Source organism: Sarcophilus harrisii, chromosome 2, assembly GCF_902635505.1.
Source record: "Sarcophilus harrisii chromosome 2, mSarHar1.11, whole genome shotgun sequence".
Taxonomy (NCBI): Eukaryota; Metazoa; Chordata; class Mammalia; order Dasyuromorphia; family Dasyuridae; genus Sarcophilus; species Sarcophilus harrisii.
Genome location: NC_045427.1, coordinates 415,735,616 through 415,757,328, shown reverse-complemented (window position 1 = coordinate 415,757,328; position 21,713 = coordinate 415,735,616). Strand labels below are relative to the sequence as shown.

The 21,713-nt window shown below is 38.2% G+C and overlaps 1 protein-coding gene across 2 annotated transcripts in view; it reads right to left on the bottom strand.

Annotated features, from left to right (window-relative positions):
* Positions 1 to 21,713, bottom strand: part of CPLX2 (complexin 2) — an 84,867-nt gene that overhangs the window by 8,405 nt on the left and 54,749 nt on the right. Inside the window, exons 1-2 of one of the 2 annotated variants that reach the window (XM_031953716.1) lie at positions 8,582 to 8,726; positions 4,084 to 4,186 (exon numbers count right to left, since the gene is read on the bottom strand). In XM_031953716.1, coding sequence (XP_031809576.1) covers positions 4,084 to 4,114 — 31 coding nt within the window. In that variant the 5' untranslated portion in view covers positions 4,115 to 4,186; positions 8,582 to 8,726. Of the gene's footprint in view, positions 1 to 4,083; positions 4,187 to 8,581; positions 8,727 to 21,713 lie in introns of those variants that run through there. The other variant, XM_031953717.1, reaches the window with a different exon arrangement.

Genomic DNA, 21,713 nt, shown 5'->3' with positions numbered 1-21,713 from the left:
TCTTTCTACAATTATATCACAAAGGGCTTGGTCCCTTTTCTTGCCCAGGTTTCCATTATTGCATGGGAATTGATAAAAAGAGGGTTAGGAAGATTCAAACCTAGAAAGTACTAACAATGATGAAAAAATGCTGTATTTAGGGATGTTTATAGAAGATGGCATAATGCTAATAAATTATAAGGAAATTGAACAAAGACTTCACCTTTTAACATCTTTTCCAGCAAGAAGCATGGTTTTCAAATTGGGAAGGAGAGAAAATAGTTCAACTCAATTTAACAAACATTAAGTGACTCTTTGCACGATACTATGCTAGGTTCTTTGAGTGGAAAGCCAAGAGTGAAACAATACCTGTTCTCAAGGAGTTTATATTCCGGTTGAGGTAGAGGAGGAATACAACATATCCATGGATAAGTAAATATGAAATTCCAGAGGACAGAGAGTATTAACAATCAGGTGGATCATGGGATAAAAAACTGGAAAGGACCTTTGAGATCAGCTCTTCCAACCTCTTCATTTTATAGATGAAGAAACTGAGGTCCAGTGGAAAGATGTGACTTACTCAAGATCACATAGGTAGTCAAATCTTCTGACTTCAAATCCACAACACAATGCTGCTTCCCAGTTTTGATCTATAAGCAAAATGGCTACTGATTGAGGATCCATGTTTGTCTTGATGCTGTATAACATTTTTGTCAGTGACTTGAATAAAAGCATAGATGTTATGCTCATCAAATTTGTAAAAGACACCAAGCTGAGCTGGGAGAAAGAGCTAACATAGTGAATGGCAGAGTCAGGATTCAAAGTTACCTTGTTGGGCTAGAGCATTGGGTTCAATCTAGTTGAGATGAAGTTCAATTAGGGACAAAAGTAAGGTTTTGCACCAGGGAACAACCTCACAATTACATAAGTATGAAGGAGGGAAACATGGATAGACAACAGATATTCTGAAAACACTCTGAGGGGTTTAGTGGATTGTAATCTCAATATGAATCAGCAGTGTAGTATGGCAATCAGAAAAGCTAATGTCACCTTGTTGAGCATGGAGAAGAGAAGACTCGAGAGTGGGGAGATGAGGTGGGGTGGAGATATGACAGCTGTCTTCTAGTATTTGAAAAGAAGTCTCTTATGTGGAGAAGGGACTATAGTTGTTCTATTTAACCCCAGAGGGCAGAACCAAAAGCACAGGAGGGAACTTACAAAGAAGTAAATTCTGCCTTGATTACCAGAAAACAAAAACAACTAAATGAAAACTGTCCAGGAATGAAATGAATTGACTAGAAAATTGGTAGGAGGTTCTTCCTTGAAAGTCTTTAAGCAAAGATTGGACAATCACTTGTTGAAGATTTTATACTAAGTAGTCCTTTGTGGATATGAATTTAACTAGATGGCCACTGAGGTCCATTCCAATTATCAAAATCTGTGACAGATCAAATTGTCCAATTTGTAACTAGTACCAAAAATATGACATCTTAATAGAGTCTCTCTCTTTTACACACACACACACACACACACACACACACACATTTTCCTATATCTCACAATTTATAAGTTCTATTCAATTAAGTATGCCCCACACTGGGCATTTCTGTTGGTCCCCTGGAATTCACAGAAGAGACATGTATATATAATTTTCATAGGTCATGGATGAAAGACCTTATAAAAAGGGAGCTATTCCTCATCCTTGAAATAGGAATGAGAATTGCTACCCTATAATATACAGGGTCCTTGAATATCACTTTTTATAGGGTATAGACTTTATAGGGAATAGTTTGGCAGAATCAATGAATATGGATACCAGGCCTTTTGTTAATGATAGCCATCCCTTGCCTCCTCTCCTCTCTGTATGGCATTCCCAATAGATCTAAGCCATGGGTAGTTCAAGAAGCATTATCGTTTCCAAAAAAGGCTTTGTATAAGGATTGTCATTTTAGCTGAACCTTGAAAAAAACTAGAGATACTCAGAGGAGAAGAAGAAGGAATACATGTCCAGCCAATCTGTTAAAAAACTTGGTAATAGGAGATAGAATGTTGAGTTTGTGAAGTAGCAAGCAGGCCTCCTTAGAGGGAATGCAGTCTTCCCTTTGCACCAGCTGTCCCCATTGATGTAATATGATTTTGTGGTCCCCTGACCTTGGTGATGGTGGGGGCGGTCTCTGTTCTGACAGTGAGTCAGGAAATCCTAAATTTTTTGGTATTAGAGTTTGCCTCAGGAAACTTCTCACCTAGTTTGTCTGATTCTGAATAGACTACTTCTTAGTTTACTGCTGACTGATGATCTGGTCAGTGATAATCAAATTTTGGAAACCACTATCACTTCATCTGAAGATTACTCCCTAACCCTACCCTCGAGTCACAGAATTATCATATCTATGATTGAAAGCTGTATAAATGTATCTCCTTGCTTCTGTTTCTTTACTGAATTCCTTACAATTCAGTCTACTTTGTAATGGTGTTATATTTCAATAAAACTTTGCCCCTTGACTAGGAGATGGGTTCAAGCCTGCAAATTCTTTTGAGACACCTTGTGACACTGGTGTGGGACTCCAGACTTTTGTTGTCCACCTTCCTAATCTCAACATTCCCACCTGGAATTCACTTTTTCCTTTCCTTTCCCTCATAGGAATGCCTAGTTTCATTCAAAACTCTCTCTCTCTCTCTCCTCCAATTGTTTTGTAATTGGGGTTAAGTGATTTGCCCAGCACACAGCTAGAAAGTGTTAAGTGTCTGAGACCAGATTTGAACTCCTGTGCTCCTGACTTCAGGACTGTGCTCTATTCACTGAGCATCTAGCTGCCCCTCCTCCCCTCTAGAGCTTGCTAGAGCCTCCATGCTAGAGTTTTTCTCACCAAAAAAAATTACCTGATATTTATTTTGTATATACCTATATATAGGTATGTTCTCACTTCAGCCAGAAATTAAGCTGTATAAAAGCAGGAACTATTTAATTTTTGTCTTTGCATTTAAATGATTGTAAATTATTGATTGAATAAATGTAAAATGAATTAAAAAGAGGGATAGTGAAATATTTGGAAAGATAGATTGTGAAAAGCTTTATATATAAATTTGAAGAGTTTGCATTTCAAGGCAAAAGGGAGCCATGGAAAATGTTTGAGTAGTGGAGGAAAATAACTTTGGTAACTATGTGGAGGATGAGGAAAGAGGAGTCTAGAAGAAGGGAGAACAGTTAAAAGGCTACTTAAGTATTTCAGACTAGAGATGATAAGAGCCTGAACAAAACAATCTAAGGAGGAAATTGTAGTCCAAGATAGAGGAGGACATAAGAAGAAAGCATTCAACAGTTCTGAATGTGTTGTAGCCTTCAGGCCCAGGTGAGTTATGTTGTAGAGGGCTGAAGGAATTTATAGATGTAAGGTAGCATTATTCATGAGCTTTGAGCAATCATGAAAAATGGGAGAGGTGCCAGTAGAGATGAGCAAATGTGGCCTTGCTTTATAATAATTGGAGAAAATGGTGGATTTCAGTAGCTACAGAACAATAAACCAGATGGTCATTTCAGGAAAAAAATCAAGTCTGGATTATTAAATAGATGGTTTGTGAACATTTAGAAAAGAATTCAATAATCACAAAGGGCCAACATAGATTTACTAAGAATAAGTCATGCCAAACTGTCCTCATTTACATGCAGTGTTCCTTTGTTCCCTGCCCCCATAAACTCCTTGAGTCAAAGATAGTGTTTCAACTCCAGCACCCAGAATAATGTCCAGTATATGATTTGTATTTAATACATGTTTATTGGATATACATATCCACATATCTCATATCTCTATATATTTTATGATAGCAAGTAGATAGATTAGGAGGACTAGAAGTCAGATAATGTGTGTTCTAATCTAGCTCTGCTACTAATTGCTTTATATTTCTTGGTCAAGTCACATTTGTTCTTTGGGCCTCAGTTTCCCCTCTATAAAGTGAGAGACCCTAAATGGGACCTTAACAGCTTCTAGATTCCTTGAAGCTTCAACAGGCTATATTGGAAGCTCCTCCCCGCTTTAACTCTTACAATCTATATTTTAAAGTCTTTTGCAACATTGTCATTTTGTGTTCTATAATTGTATGACTCACCCCCAAGGGCTTGCTTCATAACAAAGTCCATGGTAGTTACTTCAATTAATGCACTCTAACCAGCAGCAGAATTTGCATCCAAGGCTTGTAGTAGGACTGCCACCTAGAAAGGAAAAATTATCCTGGTTAGGTACAAATGTTTTTTTGGGGCAGGAGGAATAGATAGAGTAGCAAAAGACATTTTCCACAGAAATACACAGTTCAGAAATAATAATCACTTCCACCTCCAATTCTATAGTAATTTAAGATTTGCCAAAGTGCTTTCCTTAAATGACAATAACCTTGTGAGATAGGTAATATAAGGATTGTTATCTTCATTTCAAAAATGAGTAAACTGGTCCCCAAAGAAGTAAAATAACTTACCAAAGACTAAGTCTGACCCAGTCATGTACATGATCATGCAAACATGTACAAAGATAACTCACACAGATGTGTATTGCAAAACTGCACAGGCAGATACAGGAAATGGGTTCTAGAGATCTGATGGAGGGGGGAGGTAAGAACTGAGATCCAAACCTAAGCTGGACATTGCTGTCAGTCTTGGGATCCAAACCCAAATCTCTGGTATTCAAGTCTCATGCTTTTTAATAGTGTATCAAGCAATTGAGGGATTCAGATCAGCAATTGAGGACCCAAATGGTTCTTCCTACCTCAGACTATATACCATTTCCTGGGGTTCATGGAAACAGCTGTGTAGTAGAAAAGACCCTGGACTTGAAATTTAATTCTGACTTTGCTCTTTACTACCTGTATGACTCTTATCCAGTTGCTTCTTCTCAAATTCCTCATCTGCAAAATGGGGATAACAGTGCTTCTCCTTCCTAACTTACAAGGTTGTGATGAAGAGAAAGCTCTTTCTAGTGGTAAGTGCTACAGAAATATGATTTATTATTGGAATCCTCCCATATATACATCTCTTCTGCATGACATATGCCATTCCAGTCTTTTCCCTAGCTGAAGAGCTATCTTTACAGAAGAGTCTATTCATTTTGCTTAGATCCTGAAGGCATAGAGAAATTGGGAGAAGCCACAAGGAGACAGATCTAAACTAGGTATAAAGATACAATGTATTCCTTAACAATTAGATGTCTTATGGTAGAATGGGATCTTGGAGAGTCAGTGGACTCCATGTTCCTGGAAGTTTCTAAGAGGTTGGATGACCCCCATCTGGGTAACTAGAATTCCTATAAGAGGGGGGAGGTCTACAATGTGAGCTTTGAGGTCTCCTCATGTTCTGAAAATATGGAACAAGGTGTCCAAACCTTTTTTCTCTTTTCTGGGTCTTCAGAAGTCTTGTTTGCTTTCACTCTAGAGGGAGGACAGGAGAAAGAGAACTGTGCTCTGTCATGATTCATCTTGTGACTTTGGGCAGATCAGTTTCCCCTCTCTGGGTCACAGATTCCCCATCTGTAAAATAAGGGAACTGGACTAGATGATTTCTGGGGGCTCTTTTGACTCCAAAGTCCTGATATTATACTCTTATGGGGCAGAGTCACTGCAAGGGTGGCAAGGGAGAGGGGAAACTGCCAGGGTTTGAGTAGCAGCCTGAAGTCTGAAGGATATCTTTGAAATCACTGATGAGGGAGATCCTGGATCCTTACAGTAGGCTCTTGCTGTCTCTTTAGTAATTGCTGGCCACACCAAATACTATCTTTCTGATCAGGGACAGAGACTCAGGGCTGGGTAAAAATATTGATGCAGCATTCCACTCACATCTTTATACACATGTACATCCACAGAGTCATCTAAACATATGTGCTTGATATCTTCTCCCACAGATGCCCAGTCATGTACATGCTCATACAAACATACACATAGACACTCACACAAATGTGAGGATTACATAAAGGCATAGGCAGATACAGAAAAATGGGTTCTAGAGCTCTGATGGATATGGAGGAAAAGTAGGAAATTCTGCATTAATTATAAGATGGGGTACAGCAGCATTGAAGGAGTAAACCCTGAGGGGCTAGTGAACCAGTGACAAACATTCATTGTGGCAGCAGCAGTAGGAAGGGGGGGGGGAGGTTGGAGTAGGACATAAACATTCCTGACAGTCAAATACTCACTTTAAAGCTAAGCAAATGATAGTAAAGATCCAGCAGAATGACTATTACAATAGCTACATGTGTGTGTGCCTGTATTTAAGGGTCTTTGTGTATGTAAATATCAATATCTATCTATCTCTCTATATATATTTGTGTGTTTGTGTGCCTGAGAACATATATTATGTGTGAATCTATGTATGAATCCCTATAAATCTCTGGCCATGTTTGAGTCTGAGGGTTTTTGTATATATATATGTTTTCATAGAGCAATATATACACATTTATATTTGATGCCACCAGGGGGCCCCTCTCACTGTCTCTCCTGGGTTTTTTCGAACCTGTCAGGGTCAAGATCTGGACTTGATTCTCTCAATTTGAGCAACACAAGGCCATTCCACTAGGTCTCCCATGGCATTATCCTCTCATGTAGAGTTCTCATCCTATTATTCTCTCAAATAGAGCCCAGAAGCTAAGGGAGTTAGTGATGGTGATGGCAGCAGGATTAGGAGGTGTCCCTTCCTCTGTCACTTACTACCTTTGTGACCTTGGACAAATTAATTGTCCTCTTAAGACATGGCTTCCTCATATGTAAAATAATTGGCCTAGAATGATATTTCAATTGTTTTTAACTCTAAATTTTATAACCCTAGGTTAAATCATAGGATTGGAAATTGGAAATGATCTTAGAAATTATATCATTCAACAGAATTTTCATTCTGTAAAATGAAGATTTTACAGATGGGGAAGCCGAGGCCTGGAAAAGTTGCTCTGCTTTGGAGTGAGATTTCCTACATACTCCAAAACATGCACACAAATGCTCTTTACAACCTAGGATCACTAAGTATTTCATTGATACCTTTTTGCTAGGGGGCTCTTCAAATATTTATTTAAAAAAATAGCTCCAATTTCTAGTTTTTCTAAAAGCTTTCCTCACAACAATTCTATGAGATAAGTAGTGCAAGTGTTATCTTAATTTTTCAGATGTAAAGAGTGAAGCTCAGAGAAATTAAATGAGTTGCCTAAGATCACACAACTAGGAAGTGTGGAATTGGGACTTTAATCTAGATCTTCCAGATTCCACTATTGCTCATCATCCATAAGATACTAGTCCAAAGGCAAGAGCAGAGCCACCAAGAAGGGTATCTGTCCATGAATGCCCTCCCCTCCCACTCTAGGTCAATTTAGGATTCAGAGCTAAGGGTGGGGTTCCAAGGTAAAAATAGAGAGAAGAGGGGAGGGGAAAGTGGAATTTATCCTGGAGGTAAGAGTATGTCTTCAGGGTTGGGGAATATATCTTTACTGACTCTGGATTTTAGTACCCCCCCCCCCCAGCTTTAAGGGGCAAGTACATTTTCTTGTTCAGGATTTCCTCCCCTGTCTAGTATATCTAGATTGAAATCAGGTGTCCCAGTGGAATATGGCAGAGAAGTGTTCTGGAGGTTGAGAGGAATGGATTATCTTTGGAGGGAAGTAGAGAGGGGCTGTTTTATGGTGAAAGAAAATGGTGGGTGGGAAAGAGGGAAGGAGGGGGTGGACTTGAGAAATGAAGGAAGAATTTTGCAAGGGGTAGGATGAAAGGAGAGAGGGTGTGTCTTCTGAAGGTGGTTGGGATGGATTGCAGGGGGTATCCTGAGCAGGCAGGGAGCCATTATGCAGGCAGGCAGAATTTACTCTGTGTCAAGTGCAAGGAGGGGGGTAATGGGGAAAACGTGATAAATATATCTAGCTGAAAGGTGGAGGAGAGACAGATCTCCCCGGAGACAGACGCGGCAAGCCCAAAGATGAGGTTCTCTAGCCCTTGCAAGAGATGTCCAGATCTCAGGGACTCCTGCTCGGGTCCAACAGCAAAGTCGGTAGGAAACTTTGCAGTAGCTGGGGGAAGCCCCTCCATTACAGTAGCTCAGACTCATTCCTCGGTTGCTCCCACTCCTCTTTTCCTCCTACTCCTCCTCTCCCCGTCCCCTCACCCCCATCCCCCCCACCCGTTGCAGGTTCCCGCCGTCTTGCGGTCTTCAGTGGAGAGTGTGTGTGTGTGTGTGTGTGTGTGTGTGTGTGTGTGTTCGCGCGCGCGCTCCCGCTCATTCGTGTGTGTGCGTGTGTGTTTGTATGTGTGTATGTGTGACACTTTTCCCTCCTCGAGAAGGGGTGGCTCATAGAAAGACCCTCCCCTTCAGCTTTCCGGAGCTCCGGTCAAGGGCCAGAGATGCTATTCTGGTCCCTACCACCTTAAGTCTATTGGGTTTGGAGTTGGGGAACAGAGGCTGCTTAGAGAGAGACTCCTCATTTGGGCCCCTAACTCGGCCTCACAATCCGATGTCCTCACGTTTTTTTTCTGGGGTCCTCTGCCAGTCAGTCCTCTGAACCTTTCCTGGAGCTGTCCCATCAGCACCCCCAAGCCAAAACCTCTTTCCCTTCTGCAGCCCAGTCCCGCCAGCGGCGTGCACACTGACCTGGCTGCCCCTGACGCCCGCCAGTCACTGCAGAGATCCCGCCTGGCCCACAGACACCGCCGCCGCCTCCACTTCCCTCCTCCCGTTCCGGCTCCGGTCCCGGCCAAGTGCAACTCTGCTCCCCGAGCCCAGCCTGCTGCCGCCGCGGCTAAACACGCCCTCCTCCAAACCCTCCCATCACTCTGGCCCTGACGCGTTGCCTCTCCCCTTCCAAAAGGGAAATTCAAACCAATCTCTCTCTCTCTCTCTCTCTCTCTCTCTCTCTCTCTCTCTCTCTCTCTCTCTTTCTCTCTCTCTCTCTCCTTTCTTTCTTTCTCTCTCTCTTCTCCCCTCTTTCCCCCCCTTCTCTCCCCTTTCTCCTTTTCTCCCCTTCTCCTCTTTTCTTCCTTTCTTCCCCCTTCTCTCTAGATTTTTTTAATCTTTCTTTCGCACTCTCTCACTCACTTCTTTTTCATTCTCTTCACCCTTCCCTTCTGTAATGCCTGTTCTCTCGCATTTCTCTCACCTCATTCTATACCTCTCCTCTTTTTCTCTATGATTTTCCTCTCTTTGTCGCAAATTTCCATTTCTTTATTCCACTTCCCACATGCAGAATAAGTATCATTCCCTAACTCCACCCATGGTCTCACATCGACCCTTTTCCATTATGGTTATCATTATGGTGACCACTGGAAATGGATGAAAGTGCCTTTTGAGGAAAGAGTGTTTTACACTTGTGTGAGGAGAGGCAGGACAAGAAGACCAATTGTACATCTTTGTGGGTGTCTATTATATTTAGCATTTGCTTTCTGAGGATCTCAAAACACTAATCTCTTGCCTCTTGCCTATGTAAGGGCACAGAAACTCCGTGTATAACTGAAATGATTTTGACCTTACTTCTTCAAGGAGCTCATCTTCTACCCCACTCCTTCATTTCTCCAAACCAGGAATTCTTCCCTTGCCTGACCATTCTCAGGGATAGAATCTGAGATCATCATAGAAACAAGTGAGATAAATTTCTTTCTTTTTTTTCTTTCTTTTCTTTCTTTCTTTTTTTTTTAAGCAACATATTTTTATTGATAGAACCCATGCCTGGGTAATTTTTTTTACAATATTATCCCTTGCTCTCACTTCTGTTCCGACTTTTCCCCTCCCTCCCTCCATCCCCTCCCCCAGATGGCAAGCAGTCCTATACATGTTAAATATGACTGAGATAAATTTCTTCTTTCTCAAGTCTCCTATGAATCTAAAAACACCTATTATTGGCTTTCCCTCCTTTCCCCCATTCCAGTGAGTGATTGTATTTTATGCAGCATCTCTACTTTCAGCTTGCCTATATTAATCATGCCAGACTAAGAGGAAACAATCCCAGAGCTGCTGCCTGCACTGGGGCCTGGAAAGAGTTGCAAGCAGCTCATAAATAAGTCACAGCTGTGGCAAAACTGCAATGACTTAAGTTACATTCCTTCTTCAGCACTGCCTCAGTCCCGGATTATTGAAGCAGGAGAAACAGAGTGATGTAAGGGAACGAGCTTTGGATTCAGACTCAAAAGATCTGGGTTTTAGCTTTAGGGGTATCATAACTTCACCAAGTTGACTTTAGGGCCCTATCTGGACATCTGGACATCAGATCTCTTCTCTCTACAATGAAGATATTGAATTAGATGTTCTTTGAGGGTTTTTTTTTGACTGAGATAATTGGGGTTAGTTGACTTGCCCAAGGTCACACAGCCAGGAAGTGTTAAGTGTCTGAGGCCATATTTGAACTCAGATGCTCCTGATTTCAACTTTGAGGTGCTTTTAAGTAATAACTTCTGTATTCTAAGATCTCATCAAGCTCTGATATTTTATGTTCTATAGTTCCTCTCAGTTTTGATATTCTATGTTCTAAATTCTTTTACAAAGAATTTTACAAATTCTTTGACATTCTATGTTTTAAATTCTCTTGCATGTAGCTCTGACATTCTGTTCTGAGTTGTCTCACAGCTCTGAAATTCTATGTATCCAGTTCTTTCAGGTTCTGAAATTTTATGTTCTAAGGCCCTTTCCATGTTTTATATTCTGGGTTTTTCTACAAGATTCCTTCCAGTTCTAAAGTTCAGTGATTCTAGAATGAGAAAGTAGAAACTGGAGTTTAATTGCAGCATATTAGATATGTCATTGATGGCTGTCCTGAGGATTCAGTTCAAATGGGGAAGAAACCTCATTTTATATATGTTATGAAATACACCTATTCCTCTCTTTTCTGCAAGACACAGAAATTTGGTCAGTATTACTCTGGTCTTGATGAGATTCCCATTGAGAGGGACGTGGATAAATTTGAGATAATTATCCAGCATGGTTTTAAAGAAAATAGTGTATTCAGTTCTAGGTATCTCATTTTTAGGAGAGACATTGAAAAGCTGGAGCAAAGGAGACCAATGTAGGGAAAAGATTCAAAATTATATCATTCAAACATCACTGACTAGTAATATTTAACCTAGAGTTAAGAAAGAATAAATTAAAGGATCCCTATTTTCTAATATCTAAAGAGCTATTTTGGAGAAGAGGAATAAATCTTGTTCTGCTTGGCCCTAGAATATAGAATATAGCATTAGGGAAGCAGATTTCATTTTAACATAAAGAACTATCTACTCATCAGTGCTGTCCTAATAATGGAATAGGTTATCTTGGGGGACATTGAACATTTTGTCATTGGAGGTGTACAACCAGAGGTATTTCTGTACTGACTCAGAAGTTGTACCAATTGACAGTGCAGTACCATGAGAAAGACCATGAGACATGGGGTTAGAAACTGTGGAAATGAATCTTAGTTTTACTGTTCGCTATGTGACTAAACAGAAGTCATTTTATCTCTTTAGATCTCACTTTCTTCACCTGTAAAATGAGGAAGTTGGGCTAGCTGGATCCTGTGATCCTAGGATATCTGAGGTATCTTCTAATTCTCACATTCTATGATTAAATTTACCTGATTGTTTGATTTCCTGCCGGTGATGGGGGACCGAGGAGCTAAATCAGAGAATTTAAAGCTTGGGAAGGATCTTAAAGAACATATAATCCAGTTCTGTGATTTTACAGATCAGTACGTTGAAGCCAACAGATGTAAAATTACTTGCCCAAAGATATAGAGCAAGTAAGTTACAAAAACAGGATTTAACCTCAGGTCCTTTGACATTATTTGTTACTATTTCTATTACAACATACTACCTATGATCTTAGATCTGCCACACCTAGACTGAAGGGTGCCTGGAGATCCTTAGAAAGCAGGATGCTACCAACATCTCCACTGAGATATATCGACTGCAGACTTATGGAAATGTGACTTTTGCTCTATAGATATTTTTACAGTGACATTTACATTCTTGCCTGTCCCCCAGCTTCTCAACTGAAGAAATGGCAATTCACACTCCGACTAGTGTCCTCCTGTCACACAGGTTGTCTGAATTTGTCTAGAACTTTGGAATTCCTTATCTAAGTGGGAGCAAGAATCAGTCCTATTTCTACTGGTGGCCCTGCAGAGTCATCTCTGACAGCTACTTAGAGTCACCTGGTGAAATATAGATACTGCTCCCCTCATGCTATTCTAGAAGGCCTGTCTCTGCCTTTAATTTCTATTTACCAGCAGAGTCAGTGCACCCCAGGAAGCCCATCTTTGAACAGATTTTAATGATATATGGCTTGAATGCTCAGGCAAAGCTAATCCCTGAAGCTAATGATAGTACTTTGCAAGAAGCTCTGGGAACAATGTGGAGAGAATTAAGACAGTCAGATACAGCAAATATGTTGATAAAAGAGAATGGGCTCACTGGTCCAAGTGCCAATCCAGCTGGATTCCAGAATCACTGAATCATAGAATGTCAGAGCTGGCAGGGCTCGTGGGCGTGGGGACCATTTAGTTCAATCCCTTTATTTTGCAGAGGAACCAATTTAGTCCTTAGAGAGGTAATGACTTACTCAGGGTCATGTAGCTCATGGGTACTAAAAGTTGGGTGCTAAAGCTGACCTTCGAACTTGAAGTTGGGAATGATTTCTGTCTTGCCAGGAAGTTTTTTCTTTTTCTTTTTTTAGATTCCATAGGAGTGCATTGATCTTGTAAGGCTCCCTCCCCTATTCCCATCATTCTTTTAACTTCACTCTTGTCTCCCCTCATAACAATAATCTGGCAATGAAGACAAACTTGGGCAAGCTGTTATTCTTTCAGACATATCTTGGCACTGCTTAGTCACTGCCCTATAACTACCCTTCTCTAGAGTATTTAATTTTTTTTGGGGGGGTATTGTGGCTTTTAGAGGAAAGAGTAGATTCCTTGGAACTGAGAGATCTGAAACTTCAGTCTCAGGCTCTTCCATTAACTTGCTGGGTGAACTTGGATGAGTTGCTTTACTTCTTTGAGCATCAGTTTACTTGTCTGTAAAATGGGGGTAGTAATTCTTACACTCGACTTTATAAAGACTCAATGGAATGATAGATCATTTGTGAAGATTTGTAATACAATAAGTGCTAAGTGCCAGACTCTAGCCTAGGCTTCTAACATCCTTCTCAATTTCTCAAATTCTTTTAATATTCTTCAAGTTTGACTACCCTTCTATTCCCACACTGCAATTGCCCCCAGAGAGCTATTAGCATATCAGAAATTCTCACTCAGTCCACCTGTTGTCCGGGGTTATGCTTGCTCTTTTCATACATCTGCATTTGATATCATTTGTCTGATCAGTCAATTATATGTGTGCAGAATCCCATGTTACATTGGGATATGGCTGAGAAGAAAGGTTATACAGTTTAGAAAAGCCACTGTCTGTACTTTCAGGGAGCTCATAGAATGGTGACAGACTATAGAAAAATAGGATATAGCATAGATAACATGATAATTATTTGAGAGACATGGATGAAAAACTAAAATGTGAGGGGGAAAATTCTTTAATGACTGGTAGCATCCAAGAAAATGTTGTAAATGATTGGATTCTAAAAGAAGGAGGAGTTCCATGAGAAAATTGCTTTCAATTCTATGGACCTTAGTTTTCTCATCTGTAAAATGGGGTTACTGATACTTTTACTAGCCATCTTAGCCTTTTTCCCACAGAGTTGTGAGAATAGTGCTTTGAAACTGGAAACTATTAATAATAAACTACTAAGTTAATTAATAAACTACTAATTAATATTAAACCAATGGAGAGGGGGAGAGATGACATTTCTGGGATAAAGAACTGTATAAACAAAGGTATGGAGGTTAAAAAAAAACAGAACTTTAGCAGAGTGGAGAGGGGGGGAGGGAGAGAGAATAGGAATGTTTGGCTGGTATGTAGGATATGATAGAAATAGTAAATTCACATTAAGCTAGGGTAGTTAGGATCTAGAATGCCAGACAAATGAGTTTGAACTTTACTAAGTAAGAAGGAGTAACTATAAGGCAAACAGGGGTGAAATGGGGGTCTGTGGGCACTTTATCTTGCCTTCTGCTCCTTACTGAAACTGTATTCTATGCTTATTGTTTCCCTTCAGACAATCATGGTCCCAAATCCAAATTCTTCAGGAAGGTTTCCTGGGTTAACTCACAATCACTTGCCATTCAGTCTTTATCCTTTCACTTCTCTTGTTACAGGAAAGAACTGGAAGTTTTCAAAATTTGTCTCCAGAACCTCAACCTCTGCTTGACTGGGGTTTTTTAGGCACTGAGGAGATAATCTTCCTCTCTGTTTTCAGATACCCAAAGCCTTGTGTTCTTTCTCTCTTCCTGATATCAAAGCCTTCTGTTAAGAAAGGATGACATAACATTCATTCATATACCATGAATCACAAAATTTCAGATCTGAAAGGGAATTTAAAGTCCACGTAGTCCAGCCTATTCTTAAGCAAGAGTCCCTGGTGTAGTTGGTCATCTAATTTCCATTTGAAGTTTCCCAATGATGAGGAACTCTCTTCTTAGGCAGAACATTCCTCCTAATTGTTATGAAAAATTTTGAGTCAAAATCGGTTTCTGTGCAACCTCTACACATTGTTCCTACAATAGTTCTCCCCTCTGGGACTGAAGAGAACAGACCCAACTCCTCTTTCAAATGACAACTGTTGAATAATTGAAACTTAGAATCATAGAACTTTAGAATTATAGAATTTTTGGCTTAGTATATATCCCCGGACCTTAGAGTTGTAGTCTCATAAACTTTTAGGATCAGTATATCAAAGAACTTTAAAAGTTCTGCAATCAGAATAGCAGAATCTTAGTATCTTAGGTTAATGGATCAGAAAAGAGTTAAAATAGATCTTCCTGGGTAAATTTGTCCCAGTGTTCCCTCTCTCAGGACTGTTTAAATTCTAAGTATGACTAAGCCTTATCTCTGGGTGTTGATTGAAAGGCTCTGTTCTCTGTGAACTGGGTTTCAAGAATGAGGAAGCAAGAGAGGGAAAGATTGGGGTGCCAGGGAGTAGCCTTCAGGGTGTCCCTGAAATCACACTTTTTCATCCAATCTGACACAAGGCCAACTCTGCATATGTTAACATGATATTTACATATTGTTGTATAGCAACCATCAGAGGCCAATTATGAATGCTTGAACTGGAGGGGATTTCTCTTTTCCATTTCATAACGGACCACCCCCCTCCTTTCCAGCAAGACAGATATTGATCTTAGATAAAACCAGAGAATGAAAAGGGCCTTATTGCTTGTTCTCATATCTGAAGCAGTCTGTATCTGAGGAACAGGAACAAAGGAGACTAATCAGCCCCAGTACCTCTGGCCAAGGAAATGAAATAGGCCCAGAGGTAATTTTATGCTTTGGAAATCTACCATCTTCTCTCTGCTCCATCCCTCTCCCTCCCCTAATAATTCTGCTGCCTGCATCTTGACTTGATAACCAGCTCTTTTCTTATCACACTGGCTTCTTCCCTGAATGAAAAACCTGCCAGGATGCTAGAAAGAATGCTGCATTTAGGGCCCCTATATCTAAATAATCTTCTCTTTTCCCTAGTTCCCACATCTGTAAAATAGAGATTAATAATACTGATGTTGCCTAACTGACTGAGTTGGTGTGAGGAAAGCATTTGGCAAACTTAGAAGAACTATATGAAAGTGATTTATCATCATCATCATCATCATCATCATCATCATCATCAGGAAGTGAAGATGTGTTGCTTGTGGATCTTTGGCTTTATAAAGAAAGCACCTGTCATATATCTGAGTGATGATAATACATTTGGGCAATGTTCAGATGCTAATGGGGAGAGCTCTGACAAATCTGAGTGATAGAAAACTTACCCAGAGCTATTGTAAGTAGATTGATTTGATTTGAAGGACAATGGAAAATTGCCATAATATATGTATGCCAGTTTGATTTGGCAAGGGCTCAGAGTCAGAAGACTTTGGGCAAACCTTCTCTTTTTTCTGGGTCTCATTTTCCACATCTGTAAAATGAAGGGGTTGGCCTAAAATATCTAAAAGTCCTTTCATGATTCTGGCATTCTGTTTTATGTTCTAGAATTTTGAATATTAAGATATCTTCTAGCTCTAATGTTTGAAAATCCTACTTAATCATCTGTCTGAAAAATATTCATTTATAAATTATTTTAAAAATAAATTTTATTGATATATTTTATAGCACTCATATTTATCACTATATTTCTCCTATAACTTCTCAGAGAATCGTCTTTTATAACAACAGAATTTTAAAAAGAGAAAGAAAGAAAAAAACTTCCACAAAACTAAATAATATTATAAAAAAAAGTCTGATTAGAATATTCCCCACCTGTACAAAGAAGCATGGGGAGGTATCATCTCATGTCTATTCTTTGATGCCACAGTTGTTATAATTTCATAGCATTTAGTTTTAGCTTTGTTGTTAATTTGTCCTCTTACATTATAAGAGTGGTATATACAACTTTATTGTTTTTGCTTACATCATTTTGTATCAATTCATGTAAAGTCTTTATATACTTATGTGTAGTTTTTGTGTACATTGTTTTCATACATTGCTACTTCATTATGTTGTCACATTTTTTTACCCCCAGAGGCAATTGGGGTTAAGTGACTTGCCCAGGATCACACAACTAGGACCACAATTTCTCTAGCCATTCCTCAATGAGCATCTATTTTTGTTTTCATTTTTTTAGTTCCATAAAAAAGGTTGTTTTAAACATTTTGGTATTTATAAGGACTTGTTTTTTGTCCCTATTTTAATTCTAGACAGTATTTTAATGGGATTAGTCTGATGAAAACAACCCTCTACTAAAATGGTAGAAGATGTGGGTCTTAGTACCAGGTCCATTATTAAGTCATCTATAGGTGACTGTGTATAAATCATTACCCTTCATTGGACATCAGTTTCTCTGTGGAAACAAAGAACTTGAATGATTTCAAGGTCTGTAAGTGTTAACACTCTATGTTCTATGTTTATAAAGTCCCAGCTGATTCAATATTTTAACATTCTATATTCTAAAAACCTTTCCAACTATAGCAATCTGTGTTTTATGTTCCAATATTCTATAATCTAAAGACTCTTTTAATTCTGGCATTCAGTGTTCTAAGATTTTTCCCAACTTTGATTGTGCTTAAAAACCTTCTAGCTGTGACAGTAAAAAAAAAAAAAAAAAAAAAAAAAAAAAAAAAAAATTCAGAGTTGTATTAAAGCTCAGAAGTCATCTAATTCAACTTGTATCTGAATAAGAATATTTGCTATAATATATTGAACAAATGGCTATCCAACTTTTTCCTGAAGATTTCTCTCCTGAAGTAGGCCATGTTCCTTTAGAATGAATCTAGATTTCTTTTCTGCTCTTACAAACCTAAATTTGCCTTTCTGCAATGTCCACCCAGTTCTTCTAAAGAGTTCTATCCTCTGGGATCAAGGAGAAACATTCTTCTTTTTCTTTTCTTTCTTTCTTTCTTTCTTTCTTTCTTTCTTTCTTTCTTTCTTTCTTTCTTTCTTTCTTCTTCTTCTTCTTTCTTCTTTCTTCTTCTTCTTCTTCTTTCTTCTTCCTCTTCCTTCTTTCTTCTTCTTTTTCTTCTTCTTTCTTCTTCCTCTTCCTTCTTTCTTCTTCTTTTCTTCTTCTTTCTTTTTCTTCTTCTTTTTCTTCTTCTTCTTCTTCTTCTTCTTCTTCTTCTTCTTCTTCTTCTTCTTCTTCTTCTTCCTTCTCCTTCTCCTTCTTCTTCTTCTTCTTCTTCTTCTTCTTCTTCTTCTTCTTCTTCTTCTTCTTCTTCTTCTTCTTCTTCTTCTTCTTCTTCTTCTTCTTCTCCTCCTCCTTCTTCTTCTTCTTCTTCTTTTCCTTCTTCTTCTTCTATTTCTTCTTCTTCTTCTATTTCTTCTTCTTCTTCTTCCTCTTCCTTCTTCTTTATTCTTCTTCTTCCTCCTCCTTCTTCTTTCTTCTCATCCTTCTTTCTCCTTCCTCCTCATTCATCCCTCTCCTTCTTCCTTCTTCCTCCCCATTCCTCCTTCTCCTTCCTTCTCCTTTTTCTCTTTCTTCTTCATGAAAATCCTTTAAATACTTGAAGATAATTACATTTTCTTTAAACATTCTGTCCCTTCTTTCTCCCTCCTTTATCACTTCCTAGTTCAACATGTCCATTTTCTTCCAACTGGTTTTATATGACACTATTTCAAGACATTTCATGATCCTGAATGGTTTTCTCTGGTTGCTCTCCAGTTTATCAATGTCTTTCTTAAAATATTCTCATAACTGAACACAGTTCTCCAGGTATACTCTAGCTAGGGCAGAGTTCAATTGGGTTTCCACTTCCATAGTCCTGGATACTATGATTCCCTTAAGTCATTTTAGGAATGCATCATTAGCCCTTTGGCTACCATATCTTACTATTATCATATTGAGATTTCAGTCCACTAAAATTCCAAGATATTTTTCAGGTGAATAGCTGAGTAACTGTATTTCATTCATCTTAAACTTGCCAAATTGATTTTTTGAAACTAAGTATAAAATTTCACATTTATTGCTATTGAATTTTGTCTTATTATATTCTGTTCTTCAAAGAACAGAAAGACTAGCACACTAATATATTGTTGGTGGAGCTGTGAATTGGTACAACCATTGTAGAATGCAATTTGGAACTGTGCTAAGGTGACTAAACTGTCCATTCCCTTTGGCCCAGAAATCCTACTACTAAATATGTATTCTCAAGAAGGTCAAAGATAAAAATAAAGATCTCATAAGCAACAAAATATTTGTGTAAGGCTTTCTTTTTTTTTTAAGTAAAAAAGAATTGGAAACTTAGAATATGCCTATTGATTAGAGAATGACTAAACAAATTGCAATGGGATATTACTGTATTAAAAAAGACATAAGTGTGGGAAGACATATGAACTGATGCAAAGAGAAACTGAATTAGGAATAAAAATAATAATAATTACTAATGTTTATATAACCCTTTAAAGTTGGCAAAATACAGTTATAGCTCATTTAATCCTTTAAGCAATCTCACGAAGGAGATAATATTATTATTCACATTTTACAGATAAGGAAACAAGACAAAGAAAGGTTAAGTGATTGGTTTGAGAGGACTCTTCTAATTCTGGCATTCAGTGAGGGTTTGAGAGAGAATTTGAACTTAAGTCTTACTGACTCCATGTCCTATACTCTCTGCATTGCACCACATAATGTATATGGAATGACAGCAATAATAACAAAGGAAAGCTGAATACTATATAATTGTGATTAAGGCAGTCCCCAGAGAAAACACACAGCAATATGTGGAGGGGTCTATGGAACACAGCATATGTCGCATTATTTGGTTGATGTTTTGGATACTTTTGCTAGATAACTTTTTTCCCCCTCAATTTCTGAGTAATAAGGAATGATTCTGGGTAGAAGAGAAAAGTGGAATATTTTGGGAAATAAAGACAATATAAAAACAAAAGACATCAATGCAATGAAACATTTAAAAAAAAGAACAACAACAAAAAAAGATTGAACCCAAAGTTCTAGTCTATTGAGGTTTTTTTTTTGGATCCTGTCCCTGTCATCTGTTATGTTAATTATCTCTCTTTTGAGAAATTTACAAATTTAGTGAATGTGAAATCTATGCTTTTATCCAAGTCATTGAGAAAAATGTCATATATCACAGGGCGCAGCATAGATCTTTGCCCTAGAGACCTTTTAAGTTGACATTGAACCAACCATTATTTGGATTCAGTTATTTGACTAATTCTGAATCCCATAATTATATTATTATGTAGCCCACATTTCTCTATCTCATCAATGAGAATAACATAACAGACTAGGTAAAAATGCTTTGCTAAAATCTAGGTAAACTAACATCCTTCTGATTTGCCAGTATAATGCCTTTGTTTTTAACAACAACAACAACATTATGGCCTGTTCTTGATGAAGCTGTGCTAGTTAATTCTGGTCACTCTTTTATCATCATCACCATTATCATAATCATCATCAGTATCATTTATATAGCACTTTAAAGTTTGCAAAGCACTTTATAAATGTTATCTCATTTTATCTTCATAACAACTCTGGGGATAGATGTTTTCATTTACATAAGAGAAAATTGAGGTAAACAGAGGTTAATAACATCCACACAGCTAATAAGTAGCTGAGGTTGGAGCTGAACTCAGGTTTCCTTGACTTCAAGTGCAGCATTCTATGTATTGTGACATCTACCTACACCCACCTGGGCAAATAGGTGTTTTCATCTCCCTACTTATTTTGGATCCTAACTTGTTATTATTCATTTTTTGTTAGATTCTTTCCAGTTGAGTCATTCTTCTTGAAAGAGAAAAAAGAAGCAAAGCAAGAACCGAGAAGTTCCATCTTCACTCAATTGTCCATTATTTTTTGTAAATGACCCTCAAATAGTCATTTCATCTTTTATTTGGTCCTTCTCTTTTCCCAGTATAGTAACCTGATTTTTGATCTTTTTGTGGTCTCAACTCCTCACTGGCCTCAACTTATTCTGATTTAGCACTATTCTTACAGGACTTTGCAACTGTTTTCTTTTGCAACCCTTTCTTTCATCTTCTGTTATTGACTTATAAATCTAACTTGGTTGATGAGTTTCCGGGCCATCATATTGTTCTCTTTAAGATAGCCTCTTCTTTTTTCTTTATTGTAGTTGTTTTCTTTTGTGTCTTCAGAATTTTGTCCTGGAGAGTTTCTCATCCCTTGTGAGCTTAGTTCCTCTGTAGAATCCTTTAGATTACTCTTAGAATCCTTTTAGGCCAAAGGATATTCCTTATCCTTTTTTTTTTTAACCCTTTGAAATTTATTCTCTGGAAATCTAGAATGCACTCAATTTCTTTTGTCTCTCCATCATATATTCTAAGATTGAGTGTTCACAAAATTTCCATCATTTTTAATCCAGCAAGCAGTTTTTTTTTAAGCAGTAAGGTGAGAATCAGATCCATAATAGTAATTCCCCTCATTTGTCCTTGTACTTTTTGAAGGATGATATTATTTCATTAAGTCAGTCAGTCAGTAAGTCAACAAGCATTTTATTAAGCACTTCCTATATGCCAGACCCTGTGCTAAGCACTGGGAATACAAAGTAAGGTCAAAACATGGGACCTGCTCTCAAGAAACTCACATTCTAATGTAAATAACTGGTCCAGCAATGAAGGATCAGAGCAAGGCGGTGGTCATATGACAAGGGAACATATATAAAAGATGTTTTGAAGGTAGACTTGACAACAGTTTGTATTAATGAAATTCAGTAAACTATTTGCCACTTTCCTTTTGTCAGAGAAGAGCTATGGTAGATGACTGGATAATTGAAATTTCCTATCAATTCTCCATCAGGTATCTGTATTAGGCTTGTGATTTATGTTCTAAGCTCCTCATCTATTTCCTCTGTCTTTGAATACAGTTTCTTGTATATCCTGATGATAACATTATTTTTGTTTTTAACTGTTGATCTTTACATAAATGCTCTCCACCATGTTTCCCACATTTATTGTCTGGATTTTTCTCATGTGAATATTTAAAGAAAAATTATGATATAATACTACTTCACTTCCATTGCCACCTTTTACCAACTTCATTATTTTTGAATAAGATATACTTTGCTAGTGCCATTTATTCCAAACTTAGTTTCCATTCCACCAAGTCTTAGTGATACCTACAAGGCTTTCCTATTTACATTAGGATCTCTAGTTCACCTTGATTGCTACAAATACCTTGTGCCTCTGTATATAGACATCTAAGGCCA